At 44.1% G+C, this 25,531-nt stretch overlaps 1 protein-coding gene across 5 annotated transcripts in view; it reads right to left on the bottom strand.

Annotated features, from left to right (window-relative positions):
* The window catches only part of MYOF (myoferlin), a 591,005-nt gene that overhangs the window by 229,974 nt on the left and 335,500 nt on the right, over nt 1-25,531 (bottom strand). For all 5 annotated transcript variants that reach the window (XM_085606131.1, XM_085606127.1, XM_085606128.1 and 2 more), the window contains 2 exons: nt 17,486-17,678; nt 446-601 (listed from right to left, as the gene is read on the bottom strand). In XM_085606131.1, coding sequence (XP_085462257.1) covers nt 446-601; nt 17,486-17,678 — 349 coding nt within the window. The remainder of the gene's footprint in view (nt 1-445; nt 602-17,485; nt 17,679-25,531) is intronic.

The following is a 25,531-nucleotide window of genomic DNA, read 5'->3' as shown; positions in this document are numbered from 1 at the left end:
TCGGTCAGTGCAGGTTTCTTAAAGCCTAGTCTTCTTTCCTGGTTAAACGTTCCCAAATTTCCAAGCTAAAAATACTAACAGCGCACAAAGGTAGATTAAAAAAAATACAAAATGTTGAATTACGTTTAAGTAGCCTCCACATAGACTAATTTAAAGATAAAATGAATTACTTGTATGACAATCCAGCAGTTTGCAAGGAATATGTACAGTGGGCTAACTTGAGGTAGGTGTTGTAATCATATCTTCTAAAACCATCTCTTTGAGCAATTACTTTAATACCCAAATATAAGAATTAATCCTTCTAGGAATTCTAATTATACCCACATGTATGGCACTGAGTGACACCTTCATCTGACTCACTAATGACATTATGGCAGCACAAGATGACTTGCTAGCTTTTGAACAGTATAACCAAGATTTCACCATCAACAATCAACATGTTTACCTGTAAAAAGATGGTTTGAGTCTTGCCACAGTATTTTCCAGATGCCTTTTCGCTCATTGTTGAAAACAAAACCCGGTGAGCTGGAACCCGAGCATAAGCCAATCTCTTCTCAGCACGGATCATCCATATAATAACATCGGGCATGCTATTTTGGGGCTGGAAAAATAAAATGTAGATATAGCCACAGTACAAACATAAAAAGCTCAGATAGAGTTATCTTTGGGAAAACTATGGTTTACCAAAAATCAAATCATAGTCAGAAAGATTGAATCAGGCCACAAATCCTAGTGTTCTTGGCTTTCCTTTTATATACCGCCCCGTACTCGAAAGGTTCTGTGCTATGGCCACACAAACAACTTGGGGTATTTATGGTGAACCAGGTGTTTTGGATCAGTGAAGGCAACAGAGTGAATTTCAATCCCCATAAAAGCATTTTCAGCACATGAACATTTTTTGCATTTAGTAATGTTTCCCTTTCTCTCACTAAATGTGAGATGGGTCTAAAGGTAAAGATCCTATTAATGATTGTAACAAAATCAAGTTTGGACAGTGGGGAAAATGGCAGGCAATATATTGATTTTCATAAAATAAATAATGGACCATACACTAGTGGCATAATTCCTGCTATAATCTTAAAGAGTGAATTTCTAAAAAGATTACCTCTCCAAGACTTATGTCATTATACCAATAAGGCATGCAGTAATTCTCCACCCAAACAAAAATACAGACCACAAGCTACTATACAACTACCATTCCATCTCAAATCCACTGTGTGTTAGCAGCATTCTAGAAAGGGAAGTGACCAGAATTTGTGGGGTAACGGAAACATCATAACTTACTCAAAGACCACCAGTCAGGAGTCACACCAGCTTGAGGAAAAAAAAGTCTTTCACAAGCAAAGTTTCAATGCATCTTCACAGCTGAGGATCACCATGTGACAGGGGCAGCCTGTCTCCTCTCTGTAACGCATGCCACAGTTCCATTAAAAATATTGTTTATGAGCCAGAGTGGATGAGAGTTGCAGCAACTACCCAAAAGGGGATCATATCCCTCTGACATCAAGGACCGAGTATTCAGAATTAGTTTATTATAATCTTCCATAATGATAGTTCTAAGTGGTTCAGCGAGGAGTCACCCTTCTTCCCTTGTTTAAATACCACCCATACATGTATTCATCACCTACTGCAAAGCCAGATTTACACAGATCACATCCAGATCCATGCTCAACTAGAAAGTAAACGGACAATCCTGTAATATTACAAAACACTAGGATCACATCCTTCATCAGATGATAGGAAAAATGCTCTGCTCTTACCAACGAAAATGTGTTTGTATGTGTGTATATGTATATATATATATATATATATATATATATATATATATATATATATATATATATATATATATATATATATATATATATATATATATATATATACTAATGCACGAAAACATGATACCACTGCTGACCCTTGAGAAAAGCCCTAAAACTGACAAAAAGAACAAAAAAACGGATTGTTCTATTTTTTCCAAAAGTATCCTTCTCCCCCACAAATAGAAGTTGTTAAAGTGGTTTCCAACTATCCATGCTCTTTAAGGATTATGTTACTTACCCAGTAAGTATCTGTTCTTGGCATGTAGAGCTGTAGATCCACATGCTTTGCATACTCCTACCATCTAGTCTTGGGTCCGGATGTTTGGTAGTGGTTTTTATTTGAAGAAGTCTTTCTAGTGACTAGGTAAGGGGACTCCGCCTTTCGGTGATACTGCGCATGGGCATCAACTCCATTGTTATATTGTTTTCCCACAAGAGGGTGAGATTGGAGAAAGTGAGTGTAGAACAGAGATGTCCATTCCTATGTAATGTAAATAATGAGAACTGCAGGTGTCTGGGGAGGTGGGAGGGTGAATGTGAATCTACAGCTCTACATGCCAATAACAGATGCTTACTGGGTAACAATCTGTTCAAGGCATGTGTGCTGTAGAGACACATGCTTTGCATAGACTATAAAACCGTATTCTCCAAAAGCACAGGCCAACCAGTAGATGTTGCAGTTGTCTGAAAAAGGGTCTTTAGCACTGCTTGCCCTACATTGGCTTTTTTGGCATGCTAATACGTCCATACAATAGTGTTTGGTAAATGTGCGTGGTGTAGACCATGTTGCTGCCTTACAGATGTCAGCTATAGGAACGTTAACTTAAAACGCCATAGATGCCCCTATTTTGCGAGCAGAATTCACTCTAGGGGGTATAGATAAAAATTATTTTAGCTTTTGCATGGCAAGTGTGAATGCATTTAACAATCCATCTTGAAATGCCGGATTTAGAGATAGAATTGCCTTTCTGAGGTGGAACAAATGCAAAAGCTTTGTTTTACAAACATCTTTTGTCCTTTCAATATAATACAATAATGCTCTTCTGACATCAAGTGTGCAAAGAGCTCTTTCAGTTACAGAATCAGGTTGAGGGAAGAACACAGGTAAAAACTGATTGGTTAAGATGAAAAGAAGAAACTAATTTAGGGATGAATTTTGGGTTGATGGAAGAACTACCATAACTTTTTGAAGCTGAAAGAAGGGTTCTTCAAAGGTTAATGCCTGTAGCTCACCAACTCTCCTTAATGAAGTGATTGCAATGAGGAAGGCAACCTTCCATGAAAGGAACTGTAAAAGACAATTGTATAATGGTTCAAAGGGTGGACCCATAAGTCTTGTACGTACAAGGTTAAGATTCCGCACTGGTGCCCGAAGTATTCCTGGCGGTATTACTCTCTTTAAGCCCTCCATAAAGGCTTTAATGATAGGAACTTTGAACAAAGATAAATGCTGTCTGTTCTGCAAATACGCAGCTACTGCTGCAAGGTGCAATCGAATAGATGTGTAAGCTAATCCAGATTGCTGTAGGTGCAAAAGGTAACATAGAAGGTTTTGAACAGAAGCATCTAGAGGAATAATTGTTGTTTTTACAATAAACAACACATTGTTTCCATTTTGCTGCATAACAAGCTCTGATAGTAGGCTTTCTTGCTTCTTTCAGAATAGTCATACAGTCTGGTAGCAAATGTAAATATCCAAACTCCAAGACTTCAGGAGCCAAGTCGCCAAGTTGAGCTCCTTGGGATTTGGATGCTTGATTTCTCCATGGTTCTGAGTGAGAAGACTGGAGGGGAGATGCAGTTTTTGATGTGGAACTACTGATACCTTTAACAGGGGGGTGTACCATGGTTGACAGGCCCATGTGGGAGCTACTAAAATCAGTGCAAGTGATGTTTGCCTGAGTTTGCAAACCAGAAACAGAAGGAGTGGAAGAGGTGGAAAAGCGTGGGCAAATATCCCTGACCAATTCATCCACAGGGCATTGCCTTTGGAGAGACAGTGTAGGAACCTGGAGGCACAGTTTGGGTATCGTGCATGGTCTACTGTGGCGAATAGATCTATTTGTGGGTATCCCCATTGTTGAAAGTATGAAAGGAGAACTTGGGGATGAAGTTCCCACTCGTGTATTTGCCGTCTCCTTCTGCTAAGGTCGGCAATTTGATTGTTCACTCCCAGAAGGTTTTCTGCCAGACGATTAATTCTCTGATGGATTGCCCAGTTCCAAATGGTCTGAAAGAGGCATGACAGTTGGAGAGTGTGTGTGTCCCCTGTTTTTGTACATAGTACATAGCTTTCCTCTTGTCCTTGCGGACAAGGCCTTTTTTGTCTTTGAGATGGAACTGAAAAGCTTTTGGCGCTAGAAATACTGCTAGAAACTCTAGATAGTTGATGTGGAGGCGTTTGTGCTTGTTGTCCCAGAGACCCTGGATTGTGTAATGATGGAGATGTGCACCCCAACATGTGAGCTGCATCTGCAGTAAGCACAATCTGTGGAACAGGGCCGATGAAGGTCTTCTCTTTTGATACATTTTGATGGTTCCATCACTGCAGAGAGTGACAGGTGTGGCAGTCTACCAACACTAGATCTGTTAATTGACCCTGTGATTGATTCCACTGACGTGCCAAGTATTCTTGTAGAGGACGCATATGTAGTCTTGCATGAGGCAATATTGTGGTGCATGAGGCCATTATTCCTAGTAGCTGCATGAAAGTCCTTGCTGGTGAGGTTTGGTCGGCCTGGAACTGTAGCAATAGAGTTTGAATATTGTGAATTCTGGCTGCATTGGGAGAGGCTAGAGCTGTGCAAGTGTTGCGAGTGGCTCCTAGATAAGATTGTATTTGTGAAGACTGTAGGTGAGACTTTTGTATGTTGACCGTGAAACCCAATTGGTGAAGTAGGTTTAACGAGGTCTGAGTGTGTTCTAGACACTTCTGATGTGTGCTGGCTTTGATGAGCCAATCGTCTAGATAAGGGAAGACGTGAATTTTTTGTCTTCTGAGATGAGCTGCCACTACTGCTAGATATTTGGTAAACACTCTGGGAGCAGCAGTTACTTCGAATGGGAGTACTTTGAACTGATAGTTTTTGCCTGCTATCACAAACCTGAGATATTTGCGATGAGCTGGATGGACTGGAATGTGAAAGTATACGTCTTAAATCTAGTGGGGACATAAAATCATCTTGCTGTAAAAGTGGAAGAACCTGTTGAAGCGTTACCATATGGAACTGTTGTGAAAGTACTGGTTTAACACTCCGATATCAAATTGGTCTTAAGGAGCCATACTTTTGGGGATTAGATAGAGAGCGTAAACCTCTGAACCTTGGTGCTGTAATGAAACTGGTTCTACGGCTCCCTTTCCTAAGGGAGATTGCACCTCTTGTTTGAGTAACTGTAAGTGGTCTGACAACAGTTTGTGAATGCGAGGTGGAATGTTTGGTGGATTGGTGGTAAGCTCTAGGCAATACCCATGTTGGATAAGGCAGATCGCCCATTTGTTGGTTGGTCTGGATTGTCAAATGAGGAGAAACAGTTTAAGTCTTCACCCGACAGGTGTTAAGTGATCAGGGGAAGTGTGGGCAAATCACAGTTTGTTAGGGGAAGGGGAGTAACCCTGTGTGGTGCCTTTACCCCTACCTTTGGAATGGTTTCCTTCATACCCTCCTCTATAAAAGCCTTTAAAGGGAGAGGACTGTGAGTTGCCTTTATAAGAGAAAACATTTGGGTCTGAAGATGTAGTTTTAGACCCTGCTCTGTGAAAGGAGCCTCTATTTGATGGGGACTCGAGCACTCCCATGGACTTTGCCACTTCTGTGTCTTTTTTCATTTTTTCTAAAGACTGATCGACTTCAGGATCAATCAGATGTTTTTTAGGCCAGGCGGTAAATACTGTTCCGCTCGCGGAATTTGGGTAATTTCGAGTTCCGCTTCGGGGAGACTTTTTACCGTTTGACGGAGCTTTGCGTAGCGGGACTATGCAAATTCCGCCCACCCCTAATGTTTTTGTCAGAAGGGGCATTTAGAATGGACTGTTGAACCTCAGGTTTAAACCCTGAAATCCTAAGCCATGCATGCCTTCTAAGGAGAATTCTGGTATTGATCTCTCTAGCCGCAGCGTCAGCAGCATTTAGACCACATCGGATTGAAGAGTTAGAAATTAGTTTGTCCTCTTGAGCCAACTCTTGTGCCTTTGTGGCTTTGTGTTAGTCTGGGAGATATTGGAGCAGCTGCTCCATCTCATCCCAGTGTGCTCTGTCGTACCTAGCTAGTAGGTCCTGTGTGTTTGCGATGCGCCAGTGGTTAGAGGCTTGAGCAGCCACTCGTTTACCTGAGGCATCTATAAGCATAGATTTGTCTGGGGGAGATGCATCACCAGTGGTTTGCAAATTAGCTCTTTTGCATTCATTGGACACTACTAGATGAGTCGAGAGGTAATTGTCTCAATTGATCAGATGGAAAAGGTTTATATTTTTAATCAACTGAGTTAAAATACATGCTCGCACAGGGTCTTTGAAAAGGTCATCTGCATGCCTCATCATGCCCTTTAGCATAGGGAGTGTTTGATTTGACCTGTGTGTGGACCCAGGTGTTTCAAATAAAAAGTCTTCTTCTAAGGATTCTTTTTGTAAGGCCACCCTGTGATACTCTGCTGCTCCAGCAATGAGTTCTTGATAAGCCACATTATCATCTGATGGTGAGGACTTTGCAGGGTAAAGGTCTGGGTCAGTATACAAGGGAGGGTCAATGGTGAATCATTCCATTGGTCTACAGGCAAAATAGAATCTTCTTCATCAACATCATCCACATTAAGCTGTGTATGAGTGGAGAAGTTGGTGGATGTGGAGTGGATTGTGAGACAGGAAAAGCCTGGATGGTAGCCTTGCCAATTTTCTTCTTCAGAGGGATCTTATAAATTGGGTTCTCTAAAGAAAGTTTGCGTTTGGCTGGTGTTTTAGCAGAAATATGTCCTGTATCAGGATTAATATAAATCTTCTTTTGTTTAGGCTCCAATTTAGCTTTAAGAAGGTCTAAAATGGTTGTGGGAGGCTCCGAGAGGCTGTCCTTCAATTTCAGCACCAAGATAGTTTTGCTTTTAGGAGCAGAGGATTTCGGGTCCGAACCAGATTTGTCTTTGGAACCAGAGGGTTTCAGCTCCGAACGAGATTTGTACTTCGAACCGGATCAGAAGAGGATTTCGCCCGACTCTGTCTTGAACCGGAAGGCTTGATGATTTGTTTTGGTCCCAAGCCAGGAGGCAGGGCGTTGAAAACATTGTCTCGTGCCGACCTTGGCCAGAAGGCAGAGGTGGTGCCGTAGCTTTATGCTTTCTAGAAAAGGTTTTGGGGGTAAAGGCATCTTCGGTTATCATGGCACCCTGTCCCAGAGGCATGTCTTCAGACTCCAAATCGATCTCGAGTTCAGAATGAGACTCTGGAACGGAAAAGGCCTCTACCTCTTCTGCCGCCGATGCTTCGACCTCTTCCTGCTGGGATGCTTTGCTGAAGATATCCGGAGTGCGTTGAATGCTTTGGTGTTGCATTTCTTGTCATTGAGCCCAACGATTGCATAGAGTTTTCTTGGACCAAAATGATTTACAGGCGTCACAGTCTTCCTCCTTGTGCTCCGGGGAGAGGCACAAGTTACTTGATGTAGGCTGGTGTGTGGGTACTTGGCTTGGCACCAAGGACAGAATTGAAACGGAGTTCATTCCATCGGCAGAAGGCTAGCCCAACGCAGTTAGGTCCGAGGGCCGCCCTTGAAGTTTTCGATCAAAGATGGAGAATTTGTTGACCGATTCAATTTGCTGAGAACAGGGAAAGCGTACAGAAATAATACCATCCAGAGTAGTGGATTGCGCACCAAGGGGAACCCAAAGAACAGTTTTGATCCGGAGCACAGCTATACAGGTCCGAACTGGATGGCAAAAAAAAAAACAATCTAACAATGGAGTCGATGCCCATGCGCGCTCTAACCGAAAGGAGTAACCTTACCTCGTGACTAGTAAAGACTTCTTTGAAGAAAAACAACCTGCAAACATCAGGACCCAACACTAGATGGCAGGAGTATGCAAAGCATGTGTATCTCCAACAAACATGCCTCAAACAGGTCCTCTCCATAAAATACAAAGTCCTAATCTTAACCCAATTCACTGCTTTAGATAGGCAGTCATTAGCAATTATGCATTAAAACTGCAGCAACTTTTCAACTCCTTCACCGGACACATCAGCGATGCATGGCAGCCATTTTAACTCTGCATGGGTTGTATGTCTATCTATCTCCAGTTGTTCAGAGACAGAAACAGAGAAAGTCTGTTGCTGCGCTCCCTCATTCACCTTTTGTTAGTGAGTTTCACAGGTAATATTTTATCCCAATCAAGCTTTCACAGGTGTGACACTCCTTGGACACTTAGCCAGATTGTCCTCTATATTTTGCAAATAATTATGGACTAATTATGGACTATAACATATTATCCAAAGACATTCTTTTCATGTCAGGGTTTCGCCTCAAATTGGTTGCCAAGTCCCTTTTCCCATTAATGGTTCCTGCTCATTGACACCCCTGAACTTACGTTTTGCATAAATTTTTAGGACATTAGCTGTCCTTCTCAAACATGAATGAGGTCGACGCAATTCAAGTAAGTTTTTTTTAATGCCTTCTTTGGGATACAATTCATCTTCTCGCTATCTTGCACGTCATAGCTCATTTTGTATGGTATTTTTTATCATTCTCAATACTCTCAGATACCACAAGAATCCCCAAACACTGGTGAGCTCCTGCACATTTGTCCCTTGCCCCAATGCTTGGCAGGCCATTGGTCCGGATCACTTTGAAACTGTGCTCAGCTCCCAGCACCATGCAACTTGTAACAATTATGATCACTTCAACATCACTTTGTTACCATACCAAGAATGGCCCACTAATTCAATGACCAGGTTTACTTCGCTTCACCTCCTTGGCGATGTGGTCCTCACATCTTATCCTTTTTCTTCAGCTTCATGCAGGCTCAGTTTCCATGTCGCCTGTACAAACTTTGCAACATCAGCGGTAAGAACAATCTGGATACACTTTTGTGGGATGCAGCCCTCACCTCAAAAAGCTCCAACATACCCGAAGGAAGCAATGAATTACTAGGATCCAAGGCAGCATCAAGGCAAGAGGTGCTTACTCTAACTATAGCCTGGACCGAACACTAGATGGCGATCTATGAATAAGCATATGATCTACAGCTCATGTGACTCGAACACCTTATTATGTATTTAATAATTGTGCTAGCTATTTTGCTCTCTAAGAGTACAATTTTACCAGGAGTTTTTGGCTCCACAGTTCTGAAACCAACAGTCCCCAACATCTACCTGTCTTCAGGTCTTTTTCTATCATGAAAAGTGTGTCACACTCACCAGTGATATCAGGTAGGGGTACCCTTAAACTCCCATGGAATAACTACATGGTGTAGCAAATCCACCTTTTTTGCATTTTTGCACCAGAATTTTTGCCATTTTCTGGCCCCTGTTGTTGAACTCTGTTCCTTTTACACCTGCTAAACAGGAGCAAAGTGCATGTGCTCTCTTTAAACATGGCTAAATTGGCGCACCCCTGGTGAACATATTTAACTTGCCTATAATACCCTAGAATATGGCATAGGAAATACATCCAGGTTCTACAAGTTAAATGCCACCTAGGCACTGCAGTACTATGGTTCCATTCCCAGGTTTGGCCTGTCAAACATGGTTCAGGACTACCATGTGCACTGTGACTACAGCAGCCTTAAAAAACCCTTTGTCACACTTGCAGGAAACCCTGTTTTTAAATTCTAATAAGTCACCCCTAAGAATAACCTGGTCTCTCACAAGATAGGGTGTCTGATATTTCTAAGTAGAACATGTGTAAAATGAAAGTTTGTATTTTCTTCCAGTGACAACCTTAAAACCTATTTTCATTGGCAGGACTGTAGCTTGATCCCATCAAATGCCAAAGAACAGAGTATAAACTTTAATCTAAGTTTTGACAGGAAAAGGCTAAAATATCCATTCAAAGCCTATTTTATTAAAATTCCAATTCATTAGTGAAGTTAGATTTGAAATGGAACATGCTACTTACCAGTATGCATCTGTTCTTGGCATGTAGAGCTGCAGATCTACACACTTGTGCATAGATCGCCATCTGGTGTTGGGCCCAGAAGTTTGCAGTTTGTTTTTCCTCTTGGAAAGTCTTTGGAAGTCACGAGGTCGGTGGCTCCTCCTCTGGATCGTATTGCGCATGGGCTTCGGCTCCATCCTTAGATTGTTTTTCGCCGGCAGGGAAAGATGGAGCGTAGTAGTAACAGTGAAGATGCCCATGTGTGTACTATCTAAATAAGATGAACTGGAACAGATAAAGGTAGCCGGGAAGGTGGGTGGGCGTGTGTAGATCTGCAGCTCTACATGCCAAGAACAGATGCATACTGGTAAGTAGCATATTCCGTTCGAGGCATATGAGCTGCAGATTACACGCTTGTGCATAGATTATATAGCAGTACCCACCGTTAGCGGCGACCACCCGTATCTGTTGCAGTGGTTTGAAATAAAGTTTTGAGTACAGACTATACCACACTAGCTTGTCGCTTAGTTTGCACATCTACACAATAGTGTTTGGTGAAAGTGTGCGGTGTTGACCATGTAGCTGCTTTGCAGATATCATCTAATGGGATGTTCCCTAAGAATGCCATGGAAGCCCCTATTTTTCATGTAGAATGGGCTTTCGGGGGAATGGATAGCGTTCGCTTTGCTTTATGGTAGCAGATTTGAATGCATTTTACAATCCATCTAGCTATCCCCGATTTTGAGATGGGGTTACCTTTGTGTGGTGGAGAGAAAGAAACAAACAGTTGTTTGGTCTTACGGAAAGGTTGTGTTCTCTGAATGTAGTAGAGTAAGGCTCGTTTGACATCCAGTGTGTGAAGAGCCCTTTCCGCAACGGTCTGTGGTTGCAAGAAAAATACTGGTAGTTCTACCGTTTGGTTTAGGTGAAAGGGAGAAATGACTTTAGGGAGGAATTTTGGGTTGGTACGGAGAACAACCTTATTACGGTGCATTTGAAGAAAGGGTCCTTGAATGGTAAGTGCTTGTATCTCACTGACCCTTCTAAGGGAAGTGATGGCTACAAGAAAAGCGGTTTTCCATGTTAGGAACTGTAGTTCGCATTTATGCAGAGGTTCGAAGGGAGGCCCCATTAGCCTTGTGAGAACGATATTTAAGTTCCACACAGGTGACGGTGGCACTCTGGGGGGAATTATTCTTTTAAGGCCTTCCATGAAGGCTTTAATGGCAGGTACTCTAAAAAGTGAGAGATGTTGCCTGTTTTGTAGGTAAGCTGCAATAGCTGCGAGGTGTAGTCAAATGGACGTAAAGGCTAGATTGCACTTTTGTAGGTGGAGTAAGTAGCCTATGATGTGTTAAATGGACACGTCCAGTGGATTGATGGTATTGTTATGGCAATAAATAACAAAACGTTTCCACTTGGCGGCGTAGCACGCTCTAGTGGTAGGTCTTCTAGCTTCTCTGATGACGTTCATACAGTCAGGGGGAAGATTTAAGTATCCGAATTCTAGGATTTCAGGAGCCAGATCGCAAGGTTGAGCTGCACTGGGTCCGGGTGTTGGATCTCTCCATGGTTCTGGGTTAAGAGGTATGGAGAGAGGTGTAGTTTTTGGTGCAGCACTACAGATAATTCCAGCAGTGTGGTGTACCACGGTTGTCTGGCCCACGTTGGAGCTACTAGAATTAGTGTGAGGGAGTGTTGTTTTAGTTTGCGCACCACTAGTGGAATGAGTGGGAGAGGCGGAAAAGTGTACGCAAATCTGCCTGACCAGTTCATCCATATCGCATTTCCTTTGGACTATGGGTGTGGGTATCTGGCGGCGAAGTTTGGGCATTTGGCGTTTTCGTGGGTGGCGAAGAGGTCTATCTGTGGATGCCCCCACATTCAAATGTACGGGTGAAGAACTTGCGGGTGAAGCTCCCACTTGTGGATCTGTTGTGTCTGCCTGCTGAGCAGATCTGCCACTGTGTTTTGGACTCCTGGAACATGCTGGGCTAGGAGAAAGATTATCTGGGGTATTGCCCATCTCCATATGCTCTGTGCTAGGTGAGAGAGCTGTGGAGAGTGTGTGCCGCCCGGTTTTTGAATATAATACATGGCTGTCATGTTGTCTGTTCGGATCAGGACTGCCTTGCCTGAAATTTGAGTTTGAAAAGATTTTAGGGCTAAGAAAATTGCTAGTAACTCCAGATGGTTGATATGGTTGATAAGGAGTAACTTTTGTTGAGGTGCCCACTTGCCCTGTATGGTGAGGTGTAGTAGATGAGCTCCCCAGCCGGAGAGCGATGTGTCCGTTGTCAGTACTATTTGAGGAACCGGGTCCAGGAACGGTCGACCTTTGGAAAGGTTTGTGATGTTACACCACTGCAGAGAGCGATGGGTGCGACCGTCTACCAACACCAGATCTGTTAATTGACCCTGGGCTGGTTCCATTGTCGCGCTAAGCACTCTTAGAGAGGACGCATCTGGAGTCTTGCGTGAGGCACTATGAAAATGCAAGAGGCCATCATCCCTATTAGTTGCATAAACACTCGAGCTGGAAGGGAGTGTTGTAGTGCGAATTTTGCGCGTAGAGCTTGAATGCTTGCAATCCTGGCAGGATTGGGGTAGGCGAGTGCCCTTGAGGTGTCTATGGTGGCACAGAGGTACTGTTTTATGTGGGATGGTAGGGGGTGGGACTTCTGGTGGTTTACTGTGAAGCACAGCTGGTGGAGTAATTGAATGGTGGTAGATGTGTGTTGAACACACTGATGGTATGACCCGGCCTTTATCAGCCAGTCGTCTAAGTATGGGAAGACGTGGATGTGTTGTCTTCGCAAATGTGCTGCTACCACTGCTAAGCACTTGGTGAATACCCTTGGCGCTGTTGTGACTCCGAACTGGAGCACCTTGAATTGGTGTCCGTCTACTACAAATCTGAGGTACTTGCGGTGAGCTTTGTGCACCGGAATGTGAAAATACGCGTCTTTTAGATCTAAGGTGGTCAAAAAGTCGTTTCGGGATATGAGCGGAAGTACCTGCTGAAGTGTTACCATATGAAAATGGTTGAGTGTATGTATGTGTTTAGGGGTCGGAGATCTAGGATGGGCCGCAGAGTCTCGTCCCTTTTTGGTATGAGAAAATATAGGGAGTAGACTCCCATGTTTTGTTGGTAGGAACCGGTTCTATTGCCTGTTTCTGTAGGAGGGTGATTACCTCCTGCTTTAGGAGTATTAAATGTTCTTGTGACATTGGGCGCTGCCTGGGTGGAATGTTTGGGGGGTAGATATTAGTTCTAGGCAGTAGCCTGACTGAATTATTTGTGCCACCCATTTGTCTGAGGTGATGGTAGCCCAGACGGGAAGGAAATGTTGGAGTCTGCCCTGGACCAGAGTGGAATGGTCTGAGGGGGGGGGGGGGGGGGGGGGGGGGGGAAGAATTGGGTAGGCGTTGTGGCAGAGCGGGCGTTGTTTGTTTTGCCTCTGCCTTTATTATTGTTACCCCTAAAACCGCCTCTTTGATAACCCCTAGTGAAGGTGGACTGAGTGGGGGATTTGTACGATGTGGACGCGGTGTCTGAGGAGTATCCTCTAGATGTACTCCGAAAGGAAGAGCAGCGAAAGGAGCGTCTAGGAGGGTGTGACTGTAAGGCTCCCATGGACTTCGCCGTATCCTTCATTTTTTCTAGGGCCTCATCCACCTTTGGGCCAAATTGATGTTCCTGGTCAAAGGGATGGTTAAGGATGGAGGCTTGTACCTCCGGTTTAAACCCTGATATTCGTAGCAAGGCATGGTGACGGAGGAGGACGCTGGTATTGATGGCCCTGGAAGCTGTGTCTGCCGCATCTAAGGCACAGCGTATAGAGGTGTTAGTGATAGTCTTACCCTCTTGAATTAATTCGTTGGCCCTAGCTTTATATTTTTCAGGGAGGTGGTGCATTATGCTTTCTAATTCATCATAATGTGCCCTGTCATATCTGGCCAATAGCGCTTGAGTATTGGCGATACGCCACATATTGGCTGCTTGTGACGCAGTGTGCTTTCCTGATGCGTCCAGTAGCTTTGACTCGGTCAGGTGGTGGTGCTTCGCCTGACGCCTGGGAATTTGCCCTTTTGCGTGCCGTGGACACCATTGGGGAATCTAGTGGCGCTAGCCCTCTGATGTAGGAGGGATCTGTGGGGGCAGCTTTGTATTTCTTTTCTATGCGCGGGTTAATGACCCTGGCCCTAACTGGGTCCTTAAAAACTTCTGGCGCATGCTTTACCACTCCTTTAAGCATAGGTAATATGGAGGTAGACCTGTGTGTGGTGTCGAATGTGTCTAGGAGGAAATCTTCCTCTACGGGGTCGGTATGCAAGTCTACCCAGTGATAGTGTGCCGCCCTTTGAAGTAGATGGTGGAACCCCAATGAGTCTTCTGGTGGAGATGGCCTGTAGGGGTAAAGGTCATCTTGTGGGACGTTGGGGATATCAGGGATATTGTAGTCATCCCATGGGTCTGGGGATCCTGTAGGAGTGGGGTCCCCTGTGGGTAGGTCCTGGGGGACATCCCCTATGTCATGATATGGGTCCCCGTGATCATCATCATCGTGTGGAGAAGGGGTGGGAGAACGATGAGGTTGGGGTGGAGAAGGCGGAGGGGGTGGAGGTGGAGAAGGTGGAGGAGGTGGGGAAGGTATCCTGAACGGAGAGGTAGCAGAGTCCTTCCTCTTTGGAGGCGGAGGTGGAGCAGGCTTCTCCAAATGTCTTTTTGGAAGAAAGTGTCAAATGTCCAGTTTTTGGATCCTTGGTGAGTGTTTTCTGCAAGGGATCCGGTGTAAATAAGTCCGGTGAGGCTGGTCTGTCCGTCGGCGCCGAAGGCGTCGGGACCGTTGTCTTTTTAGGCTTTTCCGTGCCGGTTCGCTGTTTGAAACCTGGTTTGGGAACCTCTGGACGTTTGGTAGGAGCCGAGATGGATTTCGGCCTCGAAGTATCAGTGCCGGTGGCCTTGTCTGCTTTGGTCGGCACCGAAGGTGGTGTCAATGCCGAAGAGCTGGGTTTCGACCCAGAGTGCTTCGGTGCAGAGCTTGGTGTCGATATGGGGGTCGGCTTCTTTTTTGGTGCCGAAGCGTGTTTATCGGCACCGGGGAGAGGCTGGCTCGAGCCTGAGCCGCCGGAAGGCTTGCTTGACTTCTTCACCGGGCCCGAAGGTGGGGTGTTGGAAGCAGTGTCTTTGGTCTTACCTAGGCCCGGAGGCGAAGGCGTGACCGGAGCCTTTTTCGGTGCCGGCAGAGGTGTGGGGGGGGGGGGGGGATCAGTACTCACGACCCTCTGCGCCGGGGTGATGTCCTCCACATCTGAGTCATCGGCCTCGGAAGCGCTGACGAGGCCCTCTTTGGTGTACCGCTCTGGAGCGTTGATGCCTTCTCCGAAGATGTCGTCTGGAATCGTCGCCGAGGAGTGCACCATAGTTCTTCTGGCTCTTCGGTCCCGAATAGTCTTTTTGGACCGGAAGGACTTACACGCCGGACAGTCTCGAGCCTCGTGTTCAGGGGAGAGGCAGAGATTGCATACCTAGTGGAGATCGGTGTGGGTGAATTTGGACCCACATCGAGGGCACTTTTTAAATGGAGTCCTTTCCATTAGCCAGGACCGAAGCTTGGAGAGGCCCGAAGGCCGCCGTCGACGACTGGAACTGAAGGTCTGTGCCGATGAGAAGGCGCGTCGAGTGGGGGAGATCGCAATCGAAACAATACCGCGGTTTAGGGTGAGGATTGTGCGTCGACCGTCAAACTGGAAGCTGTTCGGAACCGGAGCGCGAAGATCACATCCGAGCCCGATGGCGGAAAAAAACAATATGAGGGTGGAGCCGAAGCCCATGCGCAATACGATCCAGAGGAGGAGTCACCGACCTCTTGACTTCCAAAGACTTTCCAAGAGGAAAAACAAACTGCAACCATCCGGGCCCATCACCAGATGGCGATCTATGCACAAGTGTGTAATCTGCAGCTCATATGCCTCGAACACATATTTAGGAAAAGTAACTTTTCTAATTTGCATTAGCCTGCTATCAGTTGCTCAGCCAGGTCTTGACCTTAACAAGGTGTGAAAACTGATCTCAAAGCAATAAGTTAGCCCTGGTGACAGGATGACTGGGCAAGGGTCATATGATCCCCATAAGCTCAGGAAGGTCAGCTGGCATGGGCCCAGGAACTTTGTTAGCTTGAAAGGAACAGAGGTGAAACCTGCCCAGTCATAGTTTAATGGAGGGAGAGCCCTTAAGAAGGAAAAGCATTTTTCCCTAAGTTCCACACTAGATGGGCTGGCCCCAAACCCAGAGAGGAAACGTACCCCCAAGCTGGTTTGGAGCGAACAAGGGGATGTGACTGCTCATTTACCTGGCCACACCTTTCGGTGGATTCAGAGGCTCAGAACAAGGGAGGAAGGGTTCTCCCTTTATGTATTTTAGGAGTGAGGTGGTCAGTGGAATTTTAAGAAGTAAGGCAAGCAAGATGTGCTGCAAAAGTGGGGAGGGTTGCACCACGGAACATTTCTCCCCAATAGTTAGAGAGTATCCAGGAGTCACCCTCACCCACTAGCTAGTGATTGTTTTGGTACTGCATAAATAATTTACACATTGCCCTAAGTTAAGCCTGTCTGTTCTGTGCTATACCTACTAGGGAGTTAAGCTACAGCTAAATAAGTGCCTTTGGAGCTGACCCCAAGTTAGTGCTATTATTGCCCGAGGTGACCAACCACTAACCCCCCCCCCTCCCCCTCCCCCCCCCCCAAACAAAATCCACTTTCTGACATAGGTAAACTGTTTTGTTCCTGAATTGCACTCAGGACATTGGGTTTGGGAAAAAAACGTGAAGCACACAATAGTGGCCCTGAGGACATCCTCCCACATCATGTCCCATACTCCTTTCTGGCTAGACCACAAATATTTGGAAATCACCTTTTGCACTGCCATTTCCCCTTTCAACGAACTTTGCAATCTCCAGTAATCTAGATCATAAGCTCTAGCCCTGTTTGGCTACTGCACATTTTCATTTCTCCCAGTAGCCAATGTTTCCACCTTTTCCCAGCAGTACAGCATGCTGCCCACTCTGTTGTTGGCTTTGAAGCTTCAGTTCACCCTTCAATATTTATCACCAATACTTGACTTTGTAAATTTACAGAACATTTGAAACCGTGCTCCACCACCACAGAATTCCAAAATACAATTGATATATGGTGTAATTGAATACTTTAAACCTTTCTTCTGGGCATAGTTATGTGATATACATCTATATATAGGTCTAGACATTGTGTTTACTGCATAAGCAAAGGTATATCAAAATGAAGACATCAGATGGAGGCATGCAGATCTAATGAGAATAGGAAGTAGTTCAGTTCAAATACCTCAATAAGTTTCCAAAGCAGTATTAAATAATAGTAAATCTCCAGTCTTAAAATAAGCAGAAACCAAACTCCTGCTTTTCATCATCAGGGCTGATGTTTTCTCTAAACTAAGGGAAATGCACCAGGGGTGGGGCAATGTATGCTCCAGAGCTAAACAACGAACTTTCAATCATCTGTATGAAAATGTAGCAATTTACAGACAACCAATAGTTCTCCAAACTACGCACCTCCTCAGCTAACTGCTCCAACTTATCAAGCCAGTCTTCGATTTCCGGCAGCGTGGCTACTACATCGGTGGCCTCTGCTCTCATAGTCCCAGCTGACTCAAGAATGCGGTTGATTGAGTTGAGACGGAGTTTCGAGATCTGCTTATCGAGCACAGTTATATTGGGTTTTCCATCCAAAGAAGGCAATGGGTGCCTTAAAAGAGAAATAAAATCCACTTGATCATATTGCACTACAATTAGAGATTGTTCACTTCATACACATTTTAAACATTTTCCATCAGAAAAATACAGGCAATCCATTCATATAAATATATATCCATCACAAGTTCTCAAATTCATTCACCACCGTAAAATCTTTAAATTAACAGAACGATATACTCATTGGAAAGACATTAATGAACTGCTTAATCAACTTTATGCTATCTTTATCTATTCAGACTGTGGCTATTAGTTAAATAAGGGAGTTTGTCATTAAATTGGAAGCTTTATGCAGAAATAAGACCCATGATATATTCTATAACACATTCTAAAACAACAAACATTAACTCTTCAAGCTTTGATAGCGGACACCGGCAAGAGCAGAAAACTAAGTAAATTGATTGCGGTCTTCCATTTTATTTAGGAGAGTTCAGGTTAGATAAAGCTCAACAAAATGGTATGTAATATAGTAGTAGTGTTAAATAGGTTTCCACATTCAACTTTGCAACAGCTGCACAGTTAGATCAGAGAATATCTTAAACAGGCCTGGCTTCTGCAACCAACTGATGTATTGTATTTCATTTTCTAAGTCACTGTCATTTGTCAGGATTCCTCTAATCTATAATGCAAAATACCAGGCAAGCCACTGGTAATGGTTAACATCACAGGATTTTTGCTTTAAATAACATCAAACTCCTATTTCAAACTGTACAAGCTAAAAAAATCAAGACAGATGCATTTACAATGGTTAATGAAGACCTGAGATAATATTAGAGGTGTGCAGATCATGGGAGAACCTACCACTGCTCTAAAAGCAAAGAATCACATAAGAGCTGAATGCTAGGAGTAGAGCAGGATGAGCAGCCCATGTTGCAACATACACCCAATGAGAGCATCATACAGCACCATGTTGTTGAAATGGTTTCTCGGAGGTTGCAACAATCCAAAACCCACATTGCAAATCCTGCATGGTCCAAGAGGGTGAGTTTAGGATTTGTTCAATTAAGTTTGACTTTGAATAGATTATTCTGCCCAAGATAAAAACTGATGGGTGGATTGAATATCAGTCCTGTATGCTTTTCGCTGAATATCCCCAGTCTCTCCCCATTAACCCGGTGTGGAAAACACAAAATATATTGTTGGATTGCTGGTACTTACTATGAAGGACAGTCTAGTCAATCTAATTATGCTCACTGAGCCAATGGACTGAGGAGTTGTGGTGTGCAAAACGGACAGCATTGCCACCCAGAGATATCCAGAAGCCGATATTAATTCAAGCAATACAACAATCACGTTTTGTTTTCCACACAGGGCAAATGGGAAGAGACAGTGGAAACCAGTGGAACATATTCTGAAATGAATTCTGGACTGATATTTCCTGTAAAACTATGAAGAAGGATTTCCTGGTTAGCTCCAGCTAACAGAAGAATCGGCCTTGATAGTGCTCAGTGTAACAATCTTTGTTGCCGACCCCTGCCTCACAGGCCACGGTGACATGCTTCACAGATTCACTCACTACCACCCTCAATCAGAGCCCCTCTCATATTTAATTTGCTTTATAGTGTTACTCATACCAATTGAGGGTATCCGAAATCTGTGCATCCCACACAAGCACATATATTATACAGAGACAGTGAATTAATGTGTAAATCAATGTATAGGAAACTTTACATAAGAATGAGGGCTACAAGGTCTTGGAGTCACCCGTCACCCATACTCGTAGGCATTACTTGTTAATAGTGCTTCATGTGGAGAAAAACAGAGGCTGATTTACTGTTTTCACACAACACAACAACTTTGGTTACTGCTCTATGTTGTGTGAAAAAAGTAAATCTGCACAAAAGCACCATTCCTACAACCACATAAGGGTTTTGCTCTTCCCCCTAGTGCTGGCTTACCATAGATTGCCATGCACTAACACACACACGCCCTTGCACCATAAGCATAGGTTTTGTACTGAAAGGGTACCCTTCTACTACACAATTCTATGTTTTGACCAGGTTTAATACTTTACCACTTTGTATATATGCTGAAAAGCTATGCCTACTATGAGGTGGTGTAAATTGTGATGCAAATCCCTTTCTACCAATGATAGTAGTTTGGGATTAAAATACATTGGTGGTAGCATGGGAACGTCCCTGCACCACCCATGGTACATCTCATTGACACAGAATAGCGCAAAGTAGAGCATAATGCTAATTCACGTTGCTGTAGGGCTACTTTACACCACACTCCAAGATTGGTGCTCATACCAAATCCAAAAACAGTTTGCACCAGGTTGTGATGCACGTCTAGCGTGAAGTATTTCGGGTTGTCTATACTAATAACATTTTATTACTTACTACCCTTAGCAATTCTTTTTTTAGCAACCTTAGAATGATTAAATGTTTAGAAAAAAGAAAAACAGTTCTAAATCCATGCCTTTCAGTTTGCATGCAGCACTTTGATGCCAGGTCATAGCTCATTGAGCTATATTAGAAGGATGGCAACTTGCCTCAAGTGCAAGTAACAGAATGATCATTGTGACAAAAGCAATAACCCCCTGAGTGAGCTACAAAAAATATAAACGCGTTTTATTCATGATACACACCTTATGCTTTGCTGAAATAACATTCATCCTTTATGCCTACTTTAGCACGAGTCAAAACCATCTGTAGAAAAATCACAGATCTCTCCATAAAGTACACCAGAGTTAGCATATTGTTGTTATCCCATTTAAAAATGCGGCACACACAAAGATCCCTTCAGGCTGCCCTTATCTCTCCTCAGTCTGTCATTCAAATGATGTCCCCTTAACCATGGTGCCTATTGCGATGGCACCCGTTACACCGCCTTAAAGCCAGCACAGGCCAGTGCAGTACCATCGAGATGTCATCACTAGGGTATGAAGTGCTATAACAATTAGTTATTAATATTCTTATGATATTAGATAATTTTGAGCCTAATGAGCTATGCAGTTCTGAACTATTTCTCATCTTTATATGTGGCACAGTCATAAATTGTGGCATATTTACACCATGCATGCAGGACTGTAATAGCACTGCACTAAAATAGACTGAAATGGGCAAATTCTGCAACACTAAGTTAAGTTCATACAGCAGCACAGTGATTTATGCTGTGAAGTTGCAACTGTACCACCAGTGTATGTGTAATCACCAGTACATGTACCACCACTATACGTGTGTACATCACAATAGAGAAAATGACTTGCCACCTAATGAATAAATGGAGTGTTTATCTTTAAGGTGTCCAAGAGGCTAGTAAAGTAGTATTGGGCCTGTACAATAGTTCAATCCTTTGAGAAGGATGCTTGAACTATTGAGGAATACGAATTTGTTTAAAAGTGGGATTGAAACTTTTAGAGAACTGGGTTGCAGACAAAAAGAAATATGAAATAGTTGACACCTCACGGATAGATGGCCTGTTTACGAGCCAAGTATCTTTACAATCCTCTTCCAAAACCATGATTTTTGAGGAAAATGGACTATTGACCGCCACACCCAAGAAAGACATAACCCCTTTTAGATTGCTGTTAGTAAGAATGCACAACCTCCCACCTAACTGTCTCATAGATCAATATCTGTCAGGTAATTTCACTCTGTGCATTAATGGGATGGATGGCTACTGGTTAGCGGACTGAAATTGCAACCAGAATGACGCATAAGGAAAATGTTACTTACCCAGTAAGCATCTGTTCTTGGCTTGTAGAGCTGTGGATTCACATGCTTTGCATACTCTTGCCATCTATTGTTGAGTCCATATGTTTAAAAGTTGTTTTTCTTCAAAGAAGTTTTTACAGTCACGAGGCAGGTGACTCCTTTTGGTGATATTGCGCATGGGCATCAACGCCTTTGTTAGATTGTTTTCCCGCAGAGGGTGAGAATGGAGATAGTAAAAGTAGAATAAAGATGTCCATACGCATTTATACAAGATAAGAAAGAACTGCAACAGGTATAGATACCTGGGGAGGCAGGTGGGCGCATGTGAATCTACAGCTCTACATGCCAAGAACAGATGCTTACTGGGTAAGTCACATTTTCCGTTCGAGGCATGTGAGCTGTAGATCACATGCTTTGCATAGACTATATAGCACTATCCTCCGAAAGTGGTGGCTAACCTGTAGCTCTTGCAGCTGTTTGAAAAAATGTTTTAAGTACTGCCTGGCCTACATTAGCTTGTTGCCACGCTAACACATCTACACAATAGTGTTTGGTGAATGTGTGCGGTGTAGACCATGTTGCTGCCTTACAGATGTCAGCTAAGGGAATATTCCCTAAGAAGCCCATAGTAGCCCCTATTTTGTGCATGGAATGCGCTCTAGTGGTTATCAAGGTTCTTTTCGCTTTCACATAACCTGTTTGGATACATTTCACGATCCATCTTGCAATGCCTGATTTAGAGATGGAATTGCCTTTGTGTGGTGGCGAAAAAGCAACAAAAAGCTGTTTTGTTTTAAGAAAATCTTTTGTTCTTTCTACATAATATAGTTGAGCTCTTATAACCTCTAGTGTGTGAGGAGCTTGTTGTGCTACATAATCAGGTTAAGGAAAGAACACTGGTAGCTCAACAGATTGATGGATCTGAAAAGCAGAAACCACTTTAGGTAGAAATTTGGGATTGGTTCGAAGAACCACCTTGTCTTTGCTAAGTTGAAAGAAAGGCTCCTGGATAGTTAGGGCCTGGAGTTTGACGAGTCTCCTTAGGGAAGTGATTGCAATAAGTAAGGCAACCTTCCATGAGAGAAATTGTAACTGACACCTGTGCATCGGTTCAAGAGGTGGACCCATTAGCCATGTAAGGACTATGTTCAAGTTCCATACTGGTGCAGGTGGAACTCTTGGTGGTATTACTCTTTAGTCCTTCCATGAAGGCTTTAATCACTGGTACTCTGAATAGATATACGTGTTGTCTGTTTAAGCATGCAGCTACTGCAGCTAAATGCAATCTAATGGCTGTATAAACTAATCCAGATTGCTGCAATTATAAAAGCTAACATATGATGTTTTGTACTGAAGCATCAAGGGAATTGATAGTTACAGTATATAACCAACGTTTCCACTTTGCTGCATATCAATCAAAACATTTATAGAGCATGCTACTCACCCGTGAGGGTCTCACGGCGCAGGTGGAGAGATGAAGTAGCTACTGATTGAACAGCCAGGTCTTAAGAAATCTCCTGAAGGTCAGCAGGTCCTGGGTCTTTCGCAGATGGATGTGGAGGGTGTTCCATGTCTTGGCGGCGAGGTGGGAGAATGATCTGCCTCCGGTGGTCGTTCGTCGGATGCATGGGACGGTGGCGAAGGCGAGGTCAGCGGAGCGGAACTGGCGGTTCGGGTTGTAGAATGTTAGTCGCTCATTGAGGTATGCTGGTCCGGCGCTGTGGAGTGCTTTGTGGGCATAGGTGAGGAGCTTGAAGGTGATCCTCTTGTTGACCGGGAGCCAGTGCAGGTTTCTCAGATGGGCGGTGATGTGGCTGTGCCGAGGGATTCCGAGGATGAGTCGTCCAGATGCGTTTTGAATGCGTTGGGAGTCTTTTCTGGAGCTTGACCGTGGTTCCTGCGTAGAGGGCGTTGCCGTAGTCCAGCCTGCTGCTGACGAGGGCTTGGATGACGGTGACGGCATAACACACCCTAGTAGTAGGTCTCCTAGCCTCCTTTAGGATGTTCATACTGTCTGGTGGTAATTGTAAATAACCAATCTGACTTTAGGAGCCAAATCGCCAAGATTAGTTCCTTGGGATTTGGATACCCGATTTCTCCATGGCTCTGAGTGAGGAGACTGGAGTTGAGATGCAGGAACTACTGAGAGCTCTAAGAGGGTGGTGAACCAATTGACGTCCCCATGTGGGAGCTATGAGAATGAGTTTGAGGGATGATGTCGGAGCTTCCGAACTACCAACGGAATGAGTGGGAGAAGCGGAAAAGCATTGGCAAATATCCCTGACGAGTTCATCCATAGGGCATTGCCTTAGGAGAGCGGGTGTGGGAACCTGGAGGCAAAGCATGGGCATTTTGCGTTTTGATCTGTGTCTATGTGAGGAAACTCCCATTCCTGAAAGTAAGGAAGAAGGATTTGGGGATGAAGGTCCCACTCGTGGATTTGCTGCCTCTGTCTGCTGAGAAGGTCTGCAATTTGATTGTTTACTCCTGGAAGGTGTTCTGCTAGTAGATACATTTTGTGATGTATGTCCCACTTCCAAATGGCTTGTGCTAGGCTTGACAGTTGGATTGAGTGTGTCTACCCCCTGTTTTTGTATGCAATACATAGCGGTCATGTTGTCTGTGCGGACTAGGACAGTTTTGCCTATTAGAGGAGTTTGAAAGGCTTTGAGCGCTAGAAACCCGTCTAGCAGCTCTAGGTGACTGATTTGAAGGCTTCTGTACTTTAGAGTCCATAATCCTTGGATTGTGCGACTTTGTAGGTGAGCGCCCCAACCAGTGAGCTATGCGTCTGCTGTCAGAACCTTCTGCGGAGCAGGGTCGAGAGAGGGCTGCCCTTTGGATACATTTTGAGGGTTCCACCACTGCAGAGAGCGATGGGAGCAGCCGCCTACCAACACTAGATTGGTTAATCGACCCTGCAACTGGTTCCACTGATTTGCTAAGCATTCTTGAAGATGACGCATGTGAAGTCTTGCGTGGGGAACAATTGTAATGCAAGACGCCATCATGTCTAGCAGTTGCATGAAGACTAGCTGGCAATGATTAGTTGGGCTGAAATGGTGGGAGAAGGGACTGAATACTGTGAATCCTGGCTGTATTGGGCAAGGCTAGAGATTTGTGAGCGTCTATTGTGGCTCCTAGATATGTTCGCATGTTGGAAGGCTGTAGATGAGACTTCAACAAAGTCACTGTAAACCCTAGTTTGGTGAAGTAAGTGAATAGTGGTTTGAGTGTGTTAGAGACACATTTGGTAAGTACTGGCTTTGATGAGCCAGTGATCCAGGTATGGGAAGACATGGATGTGTTGTCTTCTGAGATATGCTGCGACTACTGCCAGGCATTTGGTAAATACCACAGGAGTAGTGGTGACTCCAAACGGTAGCACTTTGAATTAGTAATGGTGACCCACTATGATGAATCTGAGGTATTTGTGATGAGCGGGATGAATTGGAATATGGAAATATGTATCTTAAGTCTGAAGTAGACATAAAATCACTCGCTGTTAGAGCGGGAACACTAGTGGAAGAGTTACCATATGGAAATACTCTGACAGTATGTAGAGGTTTAGTTCTCGGAGATCCAGAATAGGTCTCAAGGAGCCGTCCTTTTTGGGGATGAGAAAGTACAGGGAGTACACACCTGTCCTTGATGTTGTAATGGCACAGGTTCTATGGCTCCTTTGGAGAGGAGAGACTGTACTTCTTACTGAAGTAGATGTAAATGTTCTGATGACATTCTGTGAGAATGTGGTGGTATGTTTGGAGGATTGTTGGTATGCTTCAGGTAATAACCATGTTAGATAATTCCTAACACCCATTTGTCTGTGGTGATAGATTGCCAAATGGGGAGGAATTGTAGAAGACGTCCCCCGACAGGTGTTAGATGATCGGGGGAAGTGTAGGGAAGTCATGGCTTGTTGAGTGAGGGAGAATTATGCGGTGCAGAACCCTTGCCTCTGTCTTTTTGCTGTTGTTACCTCTATATCCTCCTCTAAAGAAACCCCTTGTAGAGGAAGATTGATTGTTGCCTTTGTAAGAGGTGGCAGTATTGACTGAGGACATGGTCTAGGACCCCCCACGGTAGAAGGAGCGATGAAAGGAGCCCTGATTAGGGGGAAGATTGCAGAGCTCCTATAGACTTAGCTAACTCTCGGGTCTTTTATAATTTTTTCTAATGATTTATCTAC

The sequence above is a fragment of the Triturus cristatus genome, chromosome 1_2 (genome assembly GCF_964204655.1).
Source record: "Triturus cristatus chromosome 1_2, aTriCri1.1, whole genome shotgun sequence".
NCBI classification, from domain to species: Eukaryota; Metazoa; Chordata; class Amphibia; order Caudata; family Salamandridae; genus Triturus; species Triturus cristatus.
The sequence above is the reverse complement of the archived record's forward strand: the minus strand, read 5'-3'. Positions and strand labels throughout refer to the sequence as shown.